Source organism: Danio rerio, chromosome 23 (assembly GCF_049306965.1).
Source record: "Danio rerio strain Tuebingen ecotype United States chromosome 23, GRCz12tu, whole genome shotgun sequence".
Classification (NCBI taxonomy): domain Eukaryota; kingdom Metazoa; phylum Chordata; class Actinopteri; order Cypriniformes; family Danionidae; genus Danio; species Danio rerio.
Genome location: NC_133198.1, coordinates 48,439,079 through 48,456,335, shown reverse-complemented (window position 1 = coordinate 48,456,335; position 17,257 = coordinate 48,439,079). Strand labels below are relative to the sequence as shown.

General features: G+C 38.3%; 1 protein-coding gene across 2 annotated transcripts; it reads right to left on the bottom strand.

Annotated features, from left to right (window-relative positions):
• Window positions 1–4,190: 4,190 nt before the first annotated feature.
• Window positions 4,191–17,184, bottom strand: eno3 (enolase 3, (beta, muscle)). Of its 2 annotated transcripts, none has more exon segments than NM_214723.2 (12): window positions 4,191–4,340; window positions 4,970–5,028; window positions 5,112–5,220; window positions 6,260–6,461; window positions 7,018–7,215; window positions 9,410–9,632; window positions 10,273–10,406; window positions 11,030–11,099; window positions 13,190–13,248; window positions 14,559–14,654; window positions 14,809–14,894; window positions 17,078–17,184. In NM_214723.2, coding segments are annotated over 11 exon segments (1,302 nt in total). In that variant the 5' UTR covers window position 14,894; window positions 17,078–17,184; the 3' UTR covers window positions 4,191–4,273.
• Between the last annotated feature and the right edge of the window lie 73 nt (window positions 17,185–17,257).

Here is a 17,257-nt window from a genome sequence, read left to right as displayed (position 1 = left end):
GATGGCTCAAGTGTATGCAAATAAGCTTGAGCTTAAGGGGCGGAGCTCTGAATGACATGATTAGTCACCACAGATGTTTTCTCAGTTATACCAAAGAGCTTGGAATGACCTATTGCAACAGCAGCACCCAGCAGCAGCCCCGGATTCCGCCATCTTGGAGTGAAAGCGATCGGCTGTCCAGTGCATCTTATTGCTTTTGCGATGGCAAGCAGCTGCTTTGTTTATTATTTATTTATTTAAAAAGCGCATTAAAGCTGAGATACAACCTGAAAGATGACAACACAACAGTTACTATCACAATCATCAACACTTTTAGTAGTTTATTTTACAGACTTATAATTTGCTGCTTTTCTATTGGAGTTTTTATTCCAAAACGGCCGCCACGCCATCTAGTGGCTGTTTACCAAATTACACTAGAGTGTCACCTCTTGGGGATTATATGCTTTTTGGTTATACCCAGTTTGCGAATGATATATTATGTGCTCTTTTTTATTTTTATATGTATTGTTTTTACATGCAGGCAGCTTTTATCTCTTGCAAGAAGTGAATATGATGATGATAATAGTAATGATAATAATAAATGTTAAGCATTGGCCCAATCGGCAATGGCCGGCTGGTTTTCGAGAGGGGCCGACCCAATCAGAGGTTACGCGGATGTAATTAAAATCTGGCAAGAATGTCAAACAAACAGTAAGTGTAGCACAAGCTGATTGTCAGAGACGGACTGTAAAAAAGGAAAGGTGATGCTGATAACTCAGAGAAAGCAAAAGATTGCTCTAAAATCAGACGCTGCCAAATGCAGAAAATTAACTGAAATAGTCTCGAAAGGGGGCAGCGCAGGGGGTAGCACTGTCGCCTCACAGCAAGAAGGTCAATGGTTCGAGCCTTGGCTGGGTCAGTTGGTGTTTTTTTGTGGAGTTTGCATGTTTCCTCCAAACACGTTCAAACACGAGCTATAGGTGACTTGGGTTACACATATGGGTAACACATATGCTGAAAAAGTTAGTGGTTCATTCTGCTGTGACGATGGCTGGTTTTAGCTGGTTGACCAGGCTGGTTTTAGAGGGGTTTTGGCCACTACCAGACTGGTTTACAGCCATTTCCAGCCTGGTCTTAGCTGGACAGGCTGAGAGATGACCAGCTAAAACCACCTTGACCAGCCTAGCCAAGCTGGGAGTCCAGCCAAAACCAGCTATATCCAGCTTAAACCAGGCTGGTCAAGCTGGTTTTAGCTGGATTTAGCTGGTCATTTTCCAGCCAGACCAGCTAAAACCAGGCTGGAAATGGCTGGAAACCAGCCTGGAAATGGCCAAAACCCCTCTAAAACCAGCCTGGTCAACCAGCTAAAACCAGCCAACCAGCCTAGGCTGGTTTAAGCTGAATTTTTTTAGCAAGGCTTAGATTAATAAATGGACTAAGCCGAAAAGAAAATGAATGAATCAACTGATTGGTGTATATATTTGTTATAAATGGGCTGTTTTTGTTTCAGTCACATACATTAAAAGTTTAAATATATATTACATAAGGTACTGCTTATATTATTTCACCATCTGTGCACCAATATAAGCAGTGAATGTGTGTGTCCATGGATGGGGCTGTGTCGGTGTGGTAATATGGGCTGGTGTGGCTACAGTGCCAGGGCTGATATTTAGTCCCAGTCCGCCCCTGTATATTGACGATCAGCAGGTCATCATTTTTGGGTTAGTTTGTGTAATACATGCTTCAGTCATTTACGTATTTATTTTTAAATTACATTGTTTATTATTAAAATATATTTAAGTTTACAGCATTTTGAGGGATATTTATTGTATTCTCTGATGGGCCATTTCAGATATTATAGTAGGGGAGACTACAAGCATTATTCTGAATCTTATTTGACTTTACTTTCAGGCTAAATGTAGATGCAAACATTTTTCTTTGAGTAGGGTAAATGCAGAGCTTCCCATGCTGATAAACCTCCAGTGAAATGGGGATTGTGACTTTAAATTTTATCCGGTTCCTGTTACAGCATGGATGTTGTGATGCAATTAAAATATAATCAGTTAAATAGACTTCAGCATTCATTTAGTTTCATTCATTTTAGAACGCCCGTAAGGACCAGCAGATGAGCACCGGTACACCATTGAAAATACTGGAGTAAATACTGGAGACATGGCAAGGAAAAACGTAACTTAATGCAGTGCTTCTTGTACAATCCGAGACCCCCTTTACATTGGATATCATTTAGGCAGTGAAGATGGTTGATTTTTGAAGAAAACAAACCTTAAACGCGCTGATTTTCTAATGGCATACAGTTCACCCAAGTTACGGACAAATTAAAAGTCCTGCATGCTTCAGCATACACCCTACAGCAGCGGTGGGCAAACTTTTTAGACCCGACGGCCACATCAAATTTTGCAAACCAAGAGAAGGGCCTCATGTCAAATCCTTCCAAAAAATAATGTTTATTTTTAGTGGCAGTGTGCATGGAACAAGTAATATCAGACAGAAACACGTCACTTTTTTTTTATTTTTATAGTTATTACGGAGTCATATTTACAAGTAAAATTAATTTGCACTGCTACTTATATTTACTTAATCATCATGAAACAATAAAATAATCCCTTACAAAATATAATTTTTATAGTGGAGAATAAAATAAAGATTGTCTAACAGAAAAAAATAATTTTAACTCATTAAAAAGAATTTGAACGTCTGCGTGAAAAACGCTGACTTGAGTTGTAGTCTTTAAAAACAGCAATACTTCCTTGGCATATTACCACTTTGTCTGATTTTGTTTAGTATTTTGTTGTCCATTCTCCCTTAAACACACGACATGGTCAACTTTTTTTTTTTTTTACTTAAAACAGAATTAAATATTTTTTAAAAAAATTTAAATAAACGAAGACTAATTTATTAATGTAAAATAAATTGAATACATTTAAAACATGTAAAAAAATTATATAAATAATTATATATTTATCAAAATAAAAATTACTAAAATAAAATAAATCAATTTAATAAAAAAAAAACACAAAATAAAATTATACATTATAATATATATTAAAATTATACTAAAATATTGAACTTGAATTTGGAAAATTAAATTTGGCAGAGGGTAATAAAAATAAAAAAAAAATAAAAAGATGCGCTCACATTTCGTCACCTTGGAATTATAAAGTTTTGTCTGCCTTCAGTCTGTACTCACGCCTGTATGGACTCGGTGACGGAGCCGATCTGGTTGACCTTCAGCAGCAGGCAGTTGCAGGCCTTCTTCTCGCAGGCCTGCTGGATGCGTTTGGGGTTAGTGACGTTAGTGGGTTGTTGTCCATTCTCCCTTAAACACACGACATGGTCAACTTTCTTTTTTTTTTTTTTTTGCTCGACTCATTTTCAGTCAGTAATGGTCGAGTGCATTTTAATATCCAAGAGTGTGTTCTAATTCGACTGGTTGCGCTAACTCAGGGGTGGCCAATCCTGTTCCTGGAGATCTACCTTCCTGCAGATTTCAGACGCAACCCTTATCAAACAAACTGCGCTAACTGTACTGTGTGCAATGCTGCCATCACATGGCGTTCACTTGTATTGCATCATAAATTTACTAATTCTGAACCAAACCGTTACTCAGAAGCAGCATTTTAGAAACTCCCTCGCAGCCGGATGAAAGTGTTCAGTGGGACGCATGTGCCCCACGGGCTCTAGTTAGCCCACCTCTGCCCTAGACTGATTGGTGGGATCCATCCCCCCAAAACCCCCTGTAATTCGCACCCGGGTTATACCCAATTTTAAAAGGAATATTGCACTCAATTTCAGGAACATTACTTTATTCTTGGATACTTTTTATTCTTGAAAGACAGCTCACCTCAAAATAATCTTGCTCAATACCTTGGAGTTTATTGTGTTTAGTGAACCATTCATATCCCTTTAAATAGTCAACCTCAAATCTAATAACAATTAAGAAAATAAAAAAAAAACTTTAAACGCTTTAAAAAAAAAAAAAAAAATTTCTTTGTCATGTAAAAACAAACCTCATCCTGTTTAATGTCTTATAAATATTCTTAAACTAGATGTTTAAAATGTGTTTGACGAAAACCACAACTAAAATATTACAGACGAGTTCAACTCTTCAATGCACGCTTTTCAAAAATAAAATTGCAGATTTGTTCAATAAAAGTCAATGTATGGTGATAAACTACAGCACAAACACTTCATTTTTTCCTTTCACTTTTTTTAGTTTTATTTTTTTCCAAAAACACACACGTGATCTGCTGCGACACGGACAGAAGCTGCTTCTCTAGAGTTTGGGGTGGCGGAAGTCTTTTCCTGCAAACTTGGCCTTGTCGCCGAGCTCCTCCTCGATCCTGCACAAACACAAACAAACGTGAGATTGAGATGCACAGATCTACTGTACTGCCATTAAACTGCTGGCGTGTGGAGATGGGTTATATCCAGGGCAACAATGAATATGGACTTTGCCATTTCTATGCAGAATTCTCAAAAAATAAAATAAAAATAAATAAATTGATTGTGCAAGAGCGGACAAATGATGATGATGATGATGATGATGATGATGATAATAATAATAATAATAATAATTTCTCATTATCAACATTCATTCAGAACCACTTGTTTGACTACAGCTGGTCTCGTATTGAATACACTAAAATAGAATTACTTAAATTATGTACAATACAATTTGTAATCTAAACATGCATATTCAATATTTTTTAATTATTATATTAAAAAAAGATAAAAAAAAAAAGATTTGAACGAAGGGACTCAAATCTATGGGGTTTTAACATGCACAGTTTCTGTGCGAGTCTAGTAATGTCTCATTTACGATAAACTAGTTTTAGAAAATTAATAAATGAAAATCTTCACAAGAAAAAAAAAAAAAAAGTGCTTGGAAATGTCTTTAAAAATGTATGTTAACATCAAAACATGCGGTTTTAAAGTGAGGGGTGTGTGAGTGTTTGACATCAGGACTGACCTCATGAGCTGGTTGTATTTGGCCAGTCGCTCTGACCTGCAGGGGGCGCCGGTCTTGATCTGCTCACAGAAACAGAAGCAGCATTAGATGAGACTCACTCAAATGGAGCTGCAGAGGCAGAAGTGAAGCAGCGGAGGTTTACCTGTCCTGTGCAGAGTCCCACCACCAGATCAGCGATGAACGTGTCCTCCGTCTCACCGGAGCGATGGCTGACCATCACACCCCAGCCGTTAGACTGCGCCAGCTTACAGCTGCACACACAAACAAACACCATCATCATTATAAAGATAAACATAGGCTCTGTGATGCAGCTCCACCAGGAGGCTATTAGCAAACTAATGAAGGACTATCACAATTTTCAATATTTCATTTAAATATGAACACCTAAAAGTATACTCAAATACACAAGATTACATTGTCAAATGACCAAATTTCATAAAAAAATAAAAATAAAAAATAAAAATAAAAAAAAAGGAACCAAACCCCATTTCATTAGGCTAAAATATCTAAAATTTTATTAAGATAACTCATTATTGTTAATTAAAATTCAGAAAAATTAATAAAATAAATTCAATACATTTAAAATGAATATAAAACAAATGTAAATGTATATAAAATTTAAATCAAAAGAATAAAAAAAAAACTAAAAATTTAAATAAAATTAATAAATCAAATAAATATTTTTAAAAATGTAAAAAATGTACTACATTACAAAATAAATATAACAAAAGGTAAAAATAATATAAATTAAGTTAATTCAAATAAAATTAACAGATTAATTAAATATATTTAAATAAATTTAAAATAATTTATTAAACTAAATTATATTTATATACAAATATTAATTATATATTAATTCTCATGTAAAATAAATTTAATACATTAATAATAAAAAACAAAAAAAAATGTAAAAATTATAAAAAATTAAGTTAACTTAATAAGAATTATTTAAAAAAAATTAAAATAAACTAAGACTAATTTATTAATGTAAAATAAATTGAATACATTTAAAACATGTAAAAAATTAATATAATTATATATTTATCAAAATAAAAATTAACAAAATAAAATAAATAAAATCAATTTAATAATAAAAACACAATAAAAAATGATTATACATTATAATATAAAATATATTTTTCAAATTATATTAAAATATTGAACTTTAATTTGGAAAATTAAATTTGGCGGAGGGTAATAAAAAACAAACAAACAAACAAACAAATAGATGCACGCACACATTTTCACCTTGGAATTATAAAGTTTTGTCTGCGTTCAGTCTGTACTCACGCCTGTATGGACTCTGTGACTGAGCCGATCTGGTTGACCTTCAGCAGCAGGCAGTTGCAGGCCTTCTTCTCGCAGGCCTGCTGGATGCGTTTGGGGTTAGTGACGGTCAGATCATCTCCCACCACCTGAATGTCCACAGACCCAGTGAACTTGCTCCAGTTCTCCCAGTCGTCCTGGTCAAACGGGTCCTCAATGGACTGGACTAAAAAAAACAGCAGGTAAACAGATCTGTGCGTGTAAGTCTGTGCACATATAAACTGTGCATGCATTGAAAGAGTACATGTGTGTGTATAAGAGCAAGTCTGTGTATTAGTGCGTGCACATATTAGAGTGTGTGTGCAAAAATCAATGAGTACGTATGTAAGGGCAAGTCAGTTTGTGCGTATCAGAGTGTACATCTACAATGTGTGCCTGCATTATGCAGGTGTCTGTGTGCGAGTGTATAGATCCGTGTTAGTGTGCGCATGCATGAGTGAGTCAGTGTGGTTGTATAAGGGTGTGTGCTTGTGTAAGAGTGAGTGTTTGTGAGCGTATAAGAGTAAGTGAGTGCATGTGTATGTGAACACACTGGAGTGCACAGGTGCGTGTGTGTGGTGTTTTTGTGTATGAGCGAGTGTGTTTGAGTTTGTGCAAGTGTGTATGTCTAAGAGCAAGTGGGTGGGTTCTTGTGCACGTATAACAGTGTGTTTGTTTGGGAGTACACAAATGAGCAAGCGTTTTATTTGTGCATGTGTATGCACATAAGAGTGTGTGTCTACCTGGGTAGTTCTTGATGAAGCTCTTATACAGATCTCCCAGCTGTTCTCCGGTGATGTGACGCTTTGGATCGTCTGGAGATTTAAAGTCCAGATCGTATTTCCCGCTCTTGAAGAACTCTGATGCTGCCACATCCATGCCGATGATGATCTTATCTGGATATCCAGCCTTCTCAATGGCAGACTTCAGCAGCTCCAGAGCTGCACAACACACACGTCAAAAAATAGTCAATTTCCATTAGTGATTAAAAGGCTTTAAAACAATCTTCATTTCCCCCCAAGAATTTGTTTTCAGTCCCAGGTTCAGTTTAACAAGGCAAGCGTATGTTCAATGCATTTCCTATTCTATTTCTTTTGGAAAATTTCAGTTTGACTGGGGACAATAATAATAATAATAATACTATGGTCAGTACTATTAGCCCCCTTAAGAAATTCTCAAACAAAATACTGTTATTCAATGACCTGCCCAATTAACCCAACTTCAATCTAACAAACAAAAGAAAATGGCTAATAAAACTAGTGCATTAAAAAAAAAAAAAAAAAAAAAATTAACATGACTTTGGAAATATCTAAAAAGAATAAATTGCACAAGTCAGTAAATAATTTAGACAATCTTATATGAATTGTATACAAACCATGTGCTTTGAAAACCAGTGTGTACATTGACATTTCTAACACACAAACTAGTGCTGGATTCCTCTGCTACTCTTATTTTTAGAACTCAATTTTCTAGCCTGACTTTCAGAACTTTCCTTATTTTTTTTAATCGTTATTTCCTATAAAATAACCAACTGCATGATCAACATCATCTTTAAATAATGACATAAAGCTGCGGTCACACTGGAGTTTGAGTTTGCGAAATTCTGTTGTAAGAAGCTGTAAAAAGGGGCGGGATTAAACAGAATTAGACATTTAAAAAAAGGCGAGCGATTTGTCCATTTTAAAATTTCTGTCCAGAGAGGTCATGTTTTGATCCTCGATTGGACGCTTTCATCACCAAGCTTGATCTTTGCAAAACAGCAACCTGTGAAACCTCTTGCATTTATGTGCGTATGAATGAAAGTCTATTGGGAGAAAAGTCCAGTGTGACCGCAGCTTAAAAAGCTGAACATCAGTGTGCTTTCTACGGTGTTGTCTGAATCTTTAAATCGTGCTGTAAATTCTCCACAGGATTCTGATTGGCTGTCAGTGTTTTATTGTTTATTAGCTGGGAAAAATCCTGATGTTTCCAGTTTTTTTCTGTAAAGCTGAAAGAATGGTTGAAATCTTTACAGCAGTGTGAGCATTAAGTATCGTTCTTTCAGGTTGGTCCCGTTTACACTTCTCTTTATGCAGATTGACTTGTATTTTATGTTGGTGGCTCTGTGTGTATGTTTGCATGTATGCGTGTGTGTTTGCTGTATTGCGTTTTATTCTTGATTGTTTTCATTTATTTTATTTTTTTAATGTAAAGCCTAACCAGGGACAAGGGCTGCAAATTAGCTTTATGCTATATGCCCTACGTTCGCAAAAAATAAACAAGCAAATAAATAAAAAAATAAAATAAAAATGAAAGTGTTGATATCAATCCTCAGTATCTTTATAGTTGTGTTGTGAACTGTACTATCCTTTAACTATTATATATTTAAAGTCTGGCTCATACGAAGCTCAACTATAGTCTCAAATATACAGTTGAATTATTCGCCCTCCGTATATTTTTCCCCCCAATTTCTGTTTCAGAGAAACCTCAAATTTCTAATCATAATAGTTTTAATAACTCATCTCTAATAACTAATATTTTATCTCTGCCATGACAGTAAATATGTGACTAGGCATTCTTCAAGACACTTCTATACAGCTTAAAGTGACATTCAAAGGATTCACTAGGGTAATTGGGTAAAGTTAGGGTAATTAGGCAAGTCCTTGTATAACAGTGGTTTGTTCTGGAGACTCCCCAAAACTTATATTGCTTAAGGGGCTAATAATATTGACCTTAAAATGGGTTTAAAACCATTAAAAACTGCTTTTATTCTAGTCCAGGCATGTCCAAACTCGGTCCTGGAGGGTCGGTGTCCTGCAAAGTTTAGTTTCAATCCTAATCAGACACACCTGGGCTAGCTAATCAAGCTCTTACTAAGCTTTCCAGAAACAACTCGACTCAACACACATGCAAGGATGTTTCTAGAAAGCCTAGTAAGAGCTTGATTAGCTAGCCCAGGTGTGTCCGATTGGGGTTGGAACTAAACTGTGAAGGACACCGACCCTCCAGGACCGAGTTTGAACACCCCTGCTCTAGTCGAAATAAAACAAAGACTTCCTCCAGAAGGAGGGGGAAATACTGTGAAAATGCCCTAGCTGTTAAACATTTGGGGAATATTTGAAACAGAGATTAACAGTAGCGTGAATACAAGCGTACCCTCGTTGTTCTCCAGGATGTTGGGAGCAAAGCCGCCCTCGTCTCCCACATTGGTGGCGTCTTTTCCGTATTTTGCCTTGATGACGTTCTTCAGGTTGTGGTAAACCTCAGCACCGATCCGCATGGCCTCGTGGAAGTTCTGCGCACCCACAGGCAGGATCATGAACTCCTGCATGGCCAGCTTATTACCAGCGTGAGAACCGCCGTTGATCACATTAAAGGCCTGAAGGAGAGAGAGATGGAGAGAAGGATCATAAGATGTGGAGAGAAAGACCAACAGAAGGATGGAAACAAGAGGACAGATGAGGATGGAGAGAGATGGAAAGTAAAAATGGACTGATTAGGAGACATGCACGGTCCGTTGTAGAGAGAGGGAAATAGACAGATGGAAAGACTGACAGATTAAGAGAAGCACTGAAATACCAACGGAAAGGACAGATGGAGAGGACAAATAGAGTGATGGAGAATAGGGTAGAAAGACCCTTTAAAAGATGGACTGAGTGCTGGACAGAAAGAATGGAGTCAAATGGACAGATGGAGGACAGAGTGATGGAAAGGAAAAATGGACAGATTGAGGGATGGAGAAAAGTACAAATAAATTGAGAGAGAGAGAGAGAGAGAGAGAGAGAGAGAGAGAGAGAGAGAGAGAGAGAGAGAGTTAAGCTCACAGACAGAGAGGAGGACATTTACTGATGGATGGAATAAAGTCAAACCAATAGATGAAGAGAACAGAGACCACTGAAAACAGACAGATGGATAGACGGATGAAGAGGTTTGATAGAGAGAAAGATGCATGGAGGATGGACCGACGTAAATGCAAATGCAGAGGACAGACGGAAAGAGGTGTAGTGTGTGTCACATACAGGCACGGGCAGGATCACGTCTTTGTTTCCAGCCAGGTCAGCGATGTGTCTGTACAGAGGAACACCTTTCTCTGCGGCGCCGGCTTTACACACAGCCAGACTCACACCCAGGATAGCGTTCGCACCAAACTGAGCTGAAAACACACACACACACCATTAAAATACTACATCTTTGCATATACATGTATAGAGGTGTCAAACCCAGTTCTTGGAGGGCCGCAGCTCTGCACTGTTTAGTTTCAACTCCAAACACACCTGACCGCATCAATGGAGGCATTAAGCTAGTTTGAAACCTACAGAAAAGTGTGTTAAAGCAGGGTTGGGGGGACACTGTGTAGGGCTGCAGCCCTTCAGGAATGCAGTTTGACACCCCTGATGTATGTGGTTATATATCAGTGCCCTCAGGAATTTGCTAATTAACTGGTTCTTGAATCAAATTAAATAAAATTAGTATTTTTACAGCAGTTATAGTTGAAGCAAATAATAGTGGCCAAATAAAACAAAATAATGCCCAAATAAGCTAATTAACAGTCTTTTTTTCCTAGCCTCCCTTTATTATTTTTCAAACTAAATTTGCAATGCAAGACAATCATCAAACCCAAAAACAATTACAAAAATTAATTTCAATTTATATGCAAATATAAAAGATTTCATGTATAATAACTGCATCTCAGAAATCTAGCATATAACTATAGTACCAATACAGAGGAACCGCAGAAGTTGATATTTGTTGAAATAGTGTAGGTGTGTGATTTACATTTGTTCTCGGTGCCGTCGAGCTCCAGCATGAACTTGTCGATCTTCTCCTGCTCAACGACACTGAACTTCTGTTCACAGACAAAGATGAGGAGACCAGGTTAAAGCAAATTATCTAGTGCAGTGGTTCTCAAACTGTGGTACGTGGGCTTCCTTCCTTGCAGTATTAATGCTTAAACTATTTTTTAAGTTTAAAGTGGCTGACAATGATATTCTTATTAATAGGAATTAATCTGCATCGTTTTTGAACTGTACAGAGCTGTAGCTGCTTTCCTGGGTCTGCTACGGTACTGCATTTCAATACTGCTCATTATGGTGGTACTTGGAGAGACTTTTTTCTGAGGTGGTACTTGATGAAAAAAGTTTGAGAACCGCTGCTCTAGTGTATTAAAGCCACAGGTTACCCAAAAACAGAAACAGTCATCCTCCACTTGGTCTAAACCTGTTGGAGTTTAAAAGACATTCTGAAGAGTGCTGAAACAAACAGCCATTGAGATCCATAGCAGAAAAATAGCATGGACTGCAATGGCTGCTTCCCCCTCCTAACATTTAGTGCATCTCGAGTTCAACAAGAATAACTCAGAAGTTTAGGTCCACTTTTGGGTGACGAGCAATGACTGTAAAAAATATGGACGACGCGACAGCCCCTTTTCCCATTGAACGCCTTGAGGGCAAAACACCTGCTTGACGGGCACAAACTGTCGCAAAAGACTGCTGAAATTGGAGCCAGACATGCGCAGAAGGACTGTCTGATGGAGCCAGAGGAGGAGCCGCAGAAAATGAGCGGAGTCGAGCTTCCAACCAAACGCTTTATGTAAAATCAACCACGCCCCCCGAACTGCTCAGCATGCGTTTGCTGTCATATCAACACAAATGGATGTAATAACGTTAACAAATATGAGGGTTTTATATATTCAATCGCGCCAGCTCCGGGCCGCAGTGCATCACCTACTTGCGGCGTCGCGGGCTGATTCCGGCTCACATGCGGCAGCGCCGGCTCGCTCGGCCACTGCATCTGGCTCAATTGACTCGGGCTGGAATCGGGCAGTGAGTCCAGGCATCCGGAGTAGGTCCAGCAGAGGTAGTCAGTCAGATCTGAGGGGTAAGTCTCCGGCAGGCGAGAATCTAGCCGGAACTGGCCCGAGTGTATTTTGCTATCTGGGTGGTTAGGCGTGTATCAGCAAACTAAATAAAGCCCTGACCTTAGCGAATAAACAGTGTTCCACCAGATCATGTATGTCAGAAACTGTAGTTTACTGCTGAACTCATTTTGTCATGGTAAAATAACACAGAAATCGAATAATAACACTTTAGTCTCCTGCCGAAGCTCAGACGCGCTGCTTTGAGAAACTGTCAATCACAGCTGTCAATCACGATGACACGCCCAGCATTAAATTACTGCTAAAAACAAACTGTTTACAAAAATGAAGATCTGCACCTATTTCAGCACAATAACCAGTGCCTTAATCCACCAGAACTATCTTTCGGGACATTTTATTGCAAGTGTAATATTTTTTTTTATTTGGGCTCAAGTCTCCTTCATTAACACGGAGGAGGCGGGCTTTATGACTTGTACTGCAGCCAGCCCCCAGGGGGCGATCTAACGGCCGAAACCTTCACTCAAACGCAGGCTTGTGACTAGTGACACTTGTGACTTGTGACACACTTGGTGACTAGTCTCTTTAAAATGGCCTACACGGTCTGTTCCTGATCAATTTGTTTCAGAAACAAGCCGCTTTTTGCAATAAAATTTCTAAATGAATCAAGCAATGATGAAATTATGCCCTGTCCTTATAAATCATGCCTTATGAAATTATGTTTATTACAAAAAAGTAAAAAGAACAATCTATGTTTAATGCCATTCAGATGTTTTTGGATCTTAATGATCTGTTATTGATTTTGGACCAGACTGTCGCTCAGTCTAAAGCAACGTTTAAAACAATACGCACACAACAACTTCATGTTGGGTCAAAGTAATATTTGTGATAAAGGCCAGTATACAGCTCAAGCAGGAGCAGCACATCTTATGCTCATAATATGCCTTTTATGAAAGATGTGAATTTTCAACGTGATGCAAGAAATATTCAGGACCTCAAAGCAGATCCGGTTCATTGCAGTTCCTCTAGTTACTGACATGCAATCACTATGATCTCCAGCTTACCTTCTCAATCAGTTTAGGAGCGATGTCCTTGTTCACATGGTCCACAGCCTTCTGGGTACCTTAAACACACACCAATGATAATTAGAGTCTGTCTCGTTCATGCGCCAAACACACACTATATGAAATGGTTAACCCATTAAACTGTCTTTTTACATCCTTAGATTTACATAAATTATTTCATATACATTTTACTTTATATAATTTATATCATAATAATTTAAGTGTAAACATTTAGAGTCTGTAACTTTCAACTTCTCACCTTGACCTAATTCACATTTTATAATGTTAGGCATTCATTTTTTAGACATTAAGGCTATAGCTGAAATATTTAATTCAAGTTAATTTGCCTGTGCCATCTTTACACTGTTTAGAACAGGGCTGTCCAAACTCAGTCCTGGAGGGCCGGTGTCCTGCATATGTTTGCTCCAACTTGCTTCAACACACCTGCTTGGAAGTTTCTAGTATATCAAGTAAGACCTTGATTAGCTGGTTCAGGGGTGTTTGATTAGGGTTGGAGCTAAACTCTCTATAACACCGGCCCTCCAGGACCGAGTTTGGACACCCCTGGTATAGAATTAAAATTATTATTAGAGATAGACTGTTTTTGCAACTCATTTATTGCATCTTACTACTCTGACAAGGGTTGGGCGATGTCGACCAATTTAGCATCGCGATGCTTCACATTAGACATTGTACGATGGACGATAGCATAGTCAATAAGTGGGGGTTGGGGTATGGGTGGGGGGTCTAAAGAGCGAGGAGGGATCCTGGGTTGAGAAGGGTGCGCAACTTATTTAAGGACCGAGAGGGAGACGTGCAATTTCTGGGAGATTATCATTCGTTTGCGGGGATTATGAGTCCCGTAAATGCATAGAGAATCCCGGACCTTCCAGGACACTTGGGATGTTTGAATATTACATTTAACAACTGTAGTAAGACGCAATCCAGCGAAACATCCTTCATAAACTCTCCGATGTGCACTACTCTCTGCCTGGAGCTCAGAGGAGCGCATGACAGCGTGTGGCTCTGTGTGTGTGTGTGTGTGTGTGTGTTTTCAGCAGGGCTGTTCAGAAATGCTAGGTAAAACACGGTGTGGATGGGGATCATTTTCGTTCTAAAATGCCATTTTAACACTAAGACGTATTAGTGTAAACATGTCCTGAGTGTGTTTTTTTTGCAAGCAGGTTTGCGATGGGGGCGCGGCGATGGATCGTAACGCCGGCTTAGCATCATGTTGTCTATTGGCCATCAGTGATGGCATTGTCTATCAGCCCAATCCAAACTCTGACCTAATTATTAAACACATTTATGTGTGGCTTTTACTATAGTCAATAAGGCAATTTGAACTTAAGTGTGTGTCCTCATGTACCTTTTCCCAGGTAGCGTGTTTTATCTCCATCGCGGAGCTCCAGAGCCTCATGAACTCCAGTGGAAGCACCGCTGGGAACAGCAGCCCGGAAACGCCCTGAACACAGCAGAAAAATATTCAAACAAAAACTCTGATTTACTGACGAGCGAGGTGTCGAGCAGTGGCTGATGTCTTCCCTTACGGAGTCTTCATCAGGAGATTATTAGATGGACAGATTCATTCAAGCACTGCTATAGATGTGTGCGTTTACCTTTAGTGGTGTAAAGGTCGACCTCAACGGTGGGGTTTCCTCTGGAGTCGAGGATCTCACGAGCGTGAATCTTACTAATGGACATCCTGAAAGACAGAAACAGGATTAAATAAATCATAAACCCCACAGTTAAACATCAGCCCTCATCTGTGCTCTGAAACGTACATCAGCTGTTTGAGGTCACTCTGATCAGAAATAGTGGGGTTTTTTATTATTGAAATGATATAAAAAGCAATTTTACTTAAGAGACCATGAATACATGCAATCAGTCCAAAAGGTGTGATGTGAACTATATGACGCTAAACCCCAGCGCAGTAATAAATACATGAGAAATATAGAAAGACGAATATAGAAAGATAAAGAAGAAAGAGAGAAATAGGAAAAAAATAAAGCATAAACAGACAGTGAACAGGTTTGGACATATCTACGGAAAAATGTTAAGGAAGATAGATTATCAAATAGAGTTAATCAAAACAAATATATAAATACATACATACATACATACATACATATACATACACATACATTTTTTTATTTATTTTTTTTTATTTAAAAGGTCACAATAAATCTGCACAGACACCTACATACTGTATATACAGACTTCAGCTGTCTGATCCAGATACAGTATGAGGTTTCTATGCTATTAATAGTGGGGCTACAGCAGAACACACTGAAGACCTTGGGAGAATGTGTGTGTGTGTGTGTGTGTGTGTGTGTGTGTGTGTGTGTGTGTGTGTAAAAATCCCTGTCATACCTCTATATGACCTTTTACAAAGCCTGCTGAACTCTGACCTTTGTATTCAACATTGACCTTTGCATGACACTGTACTCCACTATAAGAGCATACGCGTACATTTATAGAAACCCTTAAACAGGACACTGGTTCAGCTCTGCTCTGTTCATAATTGAGGTAAAGTTGGTTTTATATTCGCACATTCCTTCATTTAACATTCCCTATATTATTTACTACGCTAATTTGAATATAGGGTCTGAAATCACATGTAAATGACTTGAAAACATAATCAGCACTATTTTTGACTGAACAATGCTGTACTTTGATAGTCATTGGCTGCTTATATGAATTCACGATTTAGAATTAGCAAGTAATAATAATAATAATAATAATAATAATAATAATAATAATATCATTTCAGAAAAGTAAAAAGTCTGAATATGCGAATATAAAACCAACTTTACCTCAATTCTGCACATTAACAATCTGCATCAGATGCTCCAATTCAATTAGATGCTACATATTTGTTCAATTTTTGACATTAGCAGCGGCAGATGAGCAAGGGAAACAACAAGTGCTTTACTCTGAAACTCAAAGCGGTCCATCTTTAAGGTACACTAAACTGCACTCATCTTCAGTTCAGACAATGCTCAAGCAAAGCTCCCATTTGAAATGTCAAGCTCCAGTCCTGTTCCCAAGACACTAATATCTTTAAACTTGATCTAGCAATGGCATTATAGGTTTAATATTTCGACGAGCACTTTATTACGTTAACGACTAGATTACACAAATCAATCAGCAATCAATGCAGAGCACATCTTATCACGCACATGAACGTGGGGCGCGTGACCCTGAAACAAACACAGCTCTATACATGCGCGTTCACATGACGCAACAATCAGTTATTAAATAACCACATTATGACGAAATAAGCACGGACTTTACCCTGAATTAGATCTAAACTAATTTTAAATATTTTTTTCCAGTTTTATATTAAAAATCACGGTCAATCGTGCACACATTTTGCATTTAAAAGACAAAATACTTATTTATATATACAAATATGAAGAACAAGCTAAAATGTGAAAACGTAAAGTTCTGACGCAAAACAGCTACTAATGTTTCATAATAGGTGACGGTTCCACCGGAAACGTGAAGGTCATTCGCTTTAACGGTTAACTTACCTCAGAAAACGATTTAAGACTTTAATCTGATTGAGTTTGACAGAGTCTGTTCAACTGAAAGTCTCCAGAGAACGCCTCACCGTCTGCAAACTTTTCCATAATGAAACTACACCGAGCTCAAGTTTGTCAAATCTCAGATCAGAATTCGCGTTCAGTATCTATAGGCTCAAGCGTGATGTCTGTTAGTACAACCGATCTCAGATCAGCGATTTCATTCAGGAAGCAAGTCGAATTCAATTCACTTCAAAAGTTCTCGTGGCCGCGCCCGGTTAGCACCGTGAAAGGACACACGGGGAAACCTTAACGTAAAATACACAGTTCCAGTAAATGAGTGCGTTTGCAGCGGTATTACCTGAGGGCGAGTCGGCTCGGTGTCAGTCTCGGTGTTTGACCCTGTGTGAGTGAGTGCGCGTTCCGCCTGCAGGAGCGCAATTTATAGACGGTCTCTAAACGGCAGCCCTTATATGGGAGAGACCTTAGGGAGCGTCGGAAAACTGCCAGCATTTATGCAAACACGCCTTATTTTTATGTA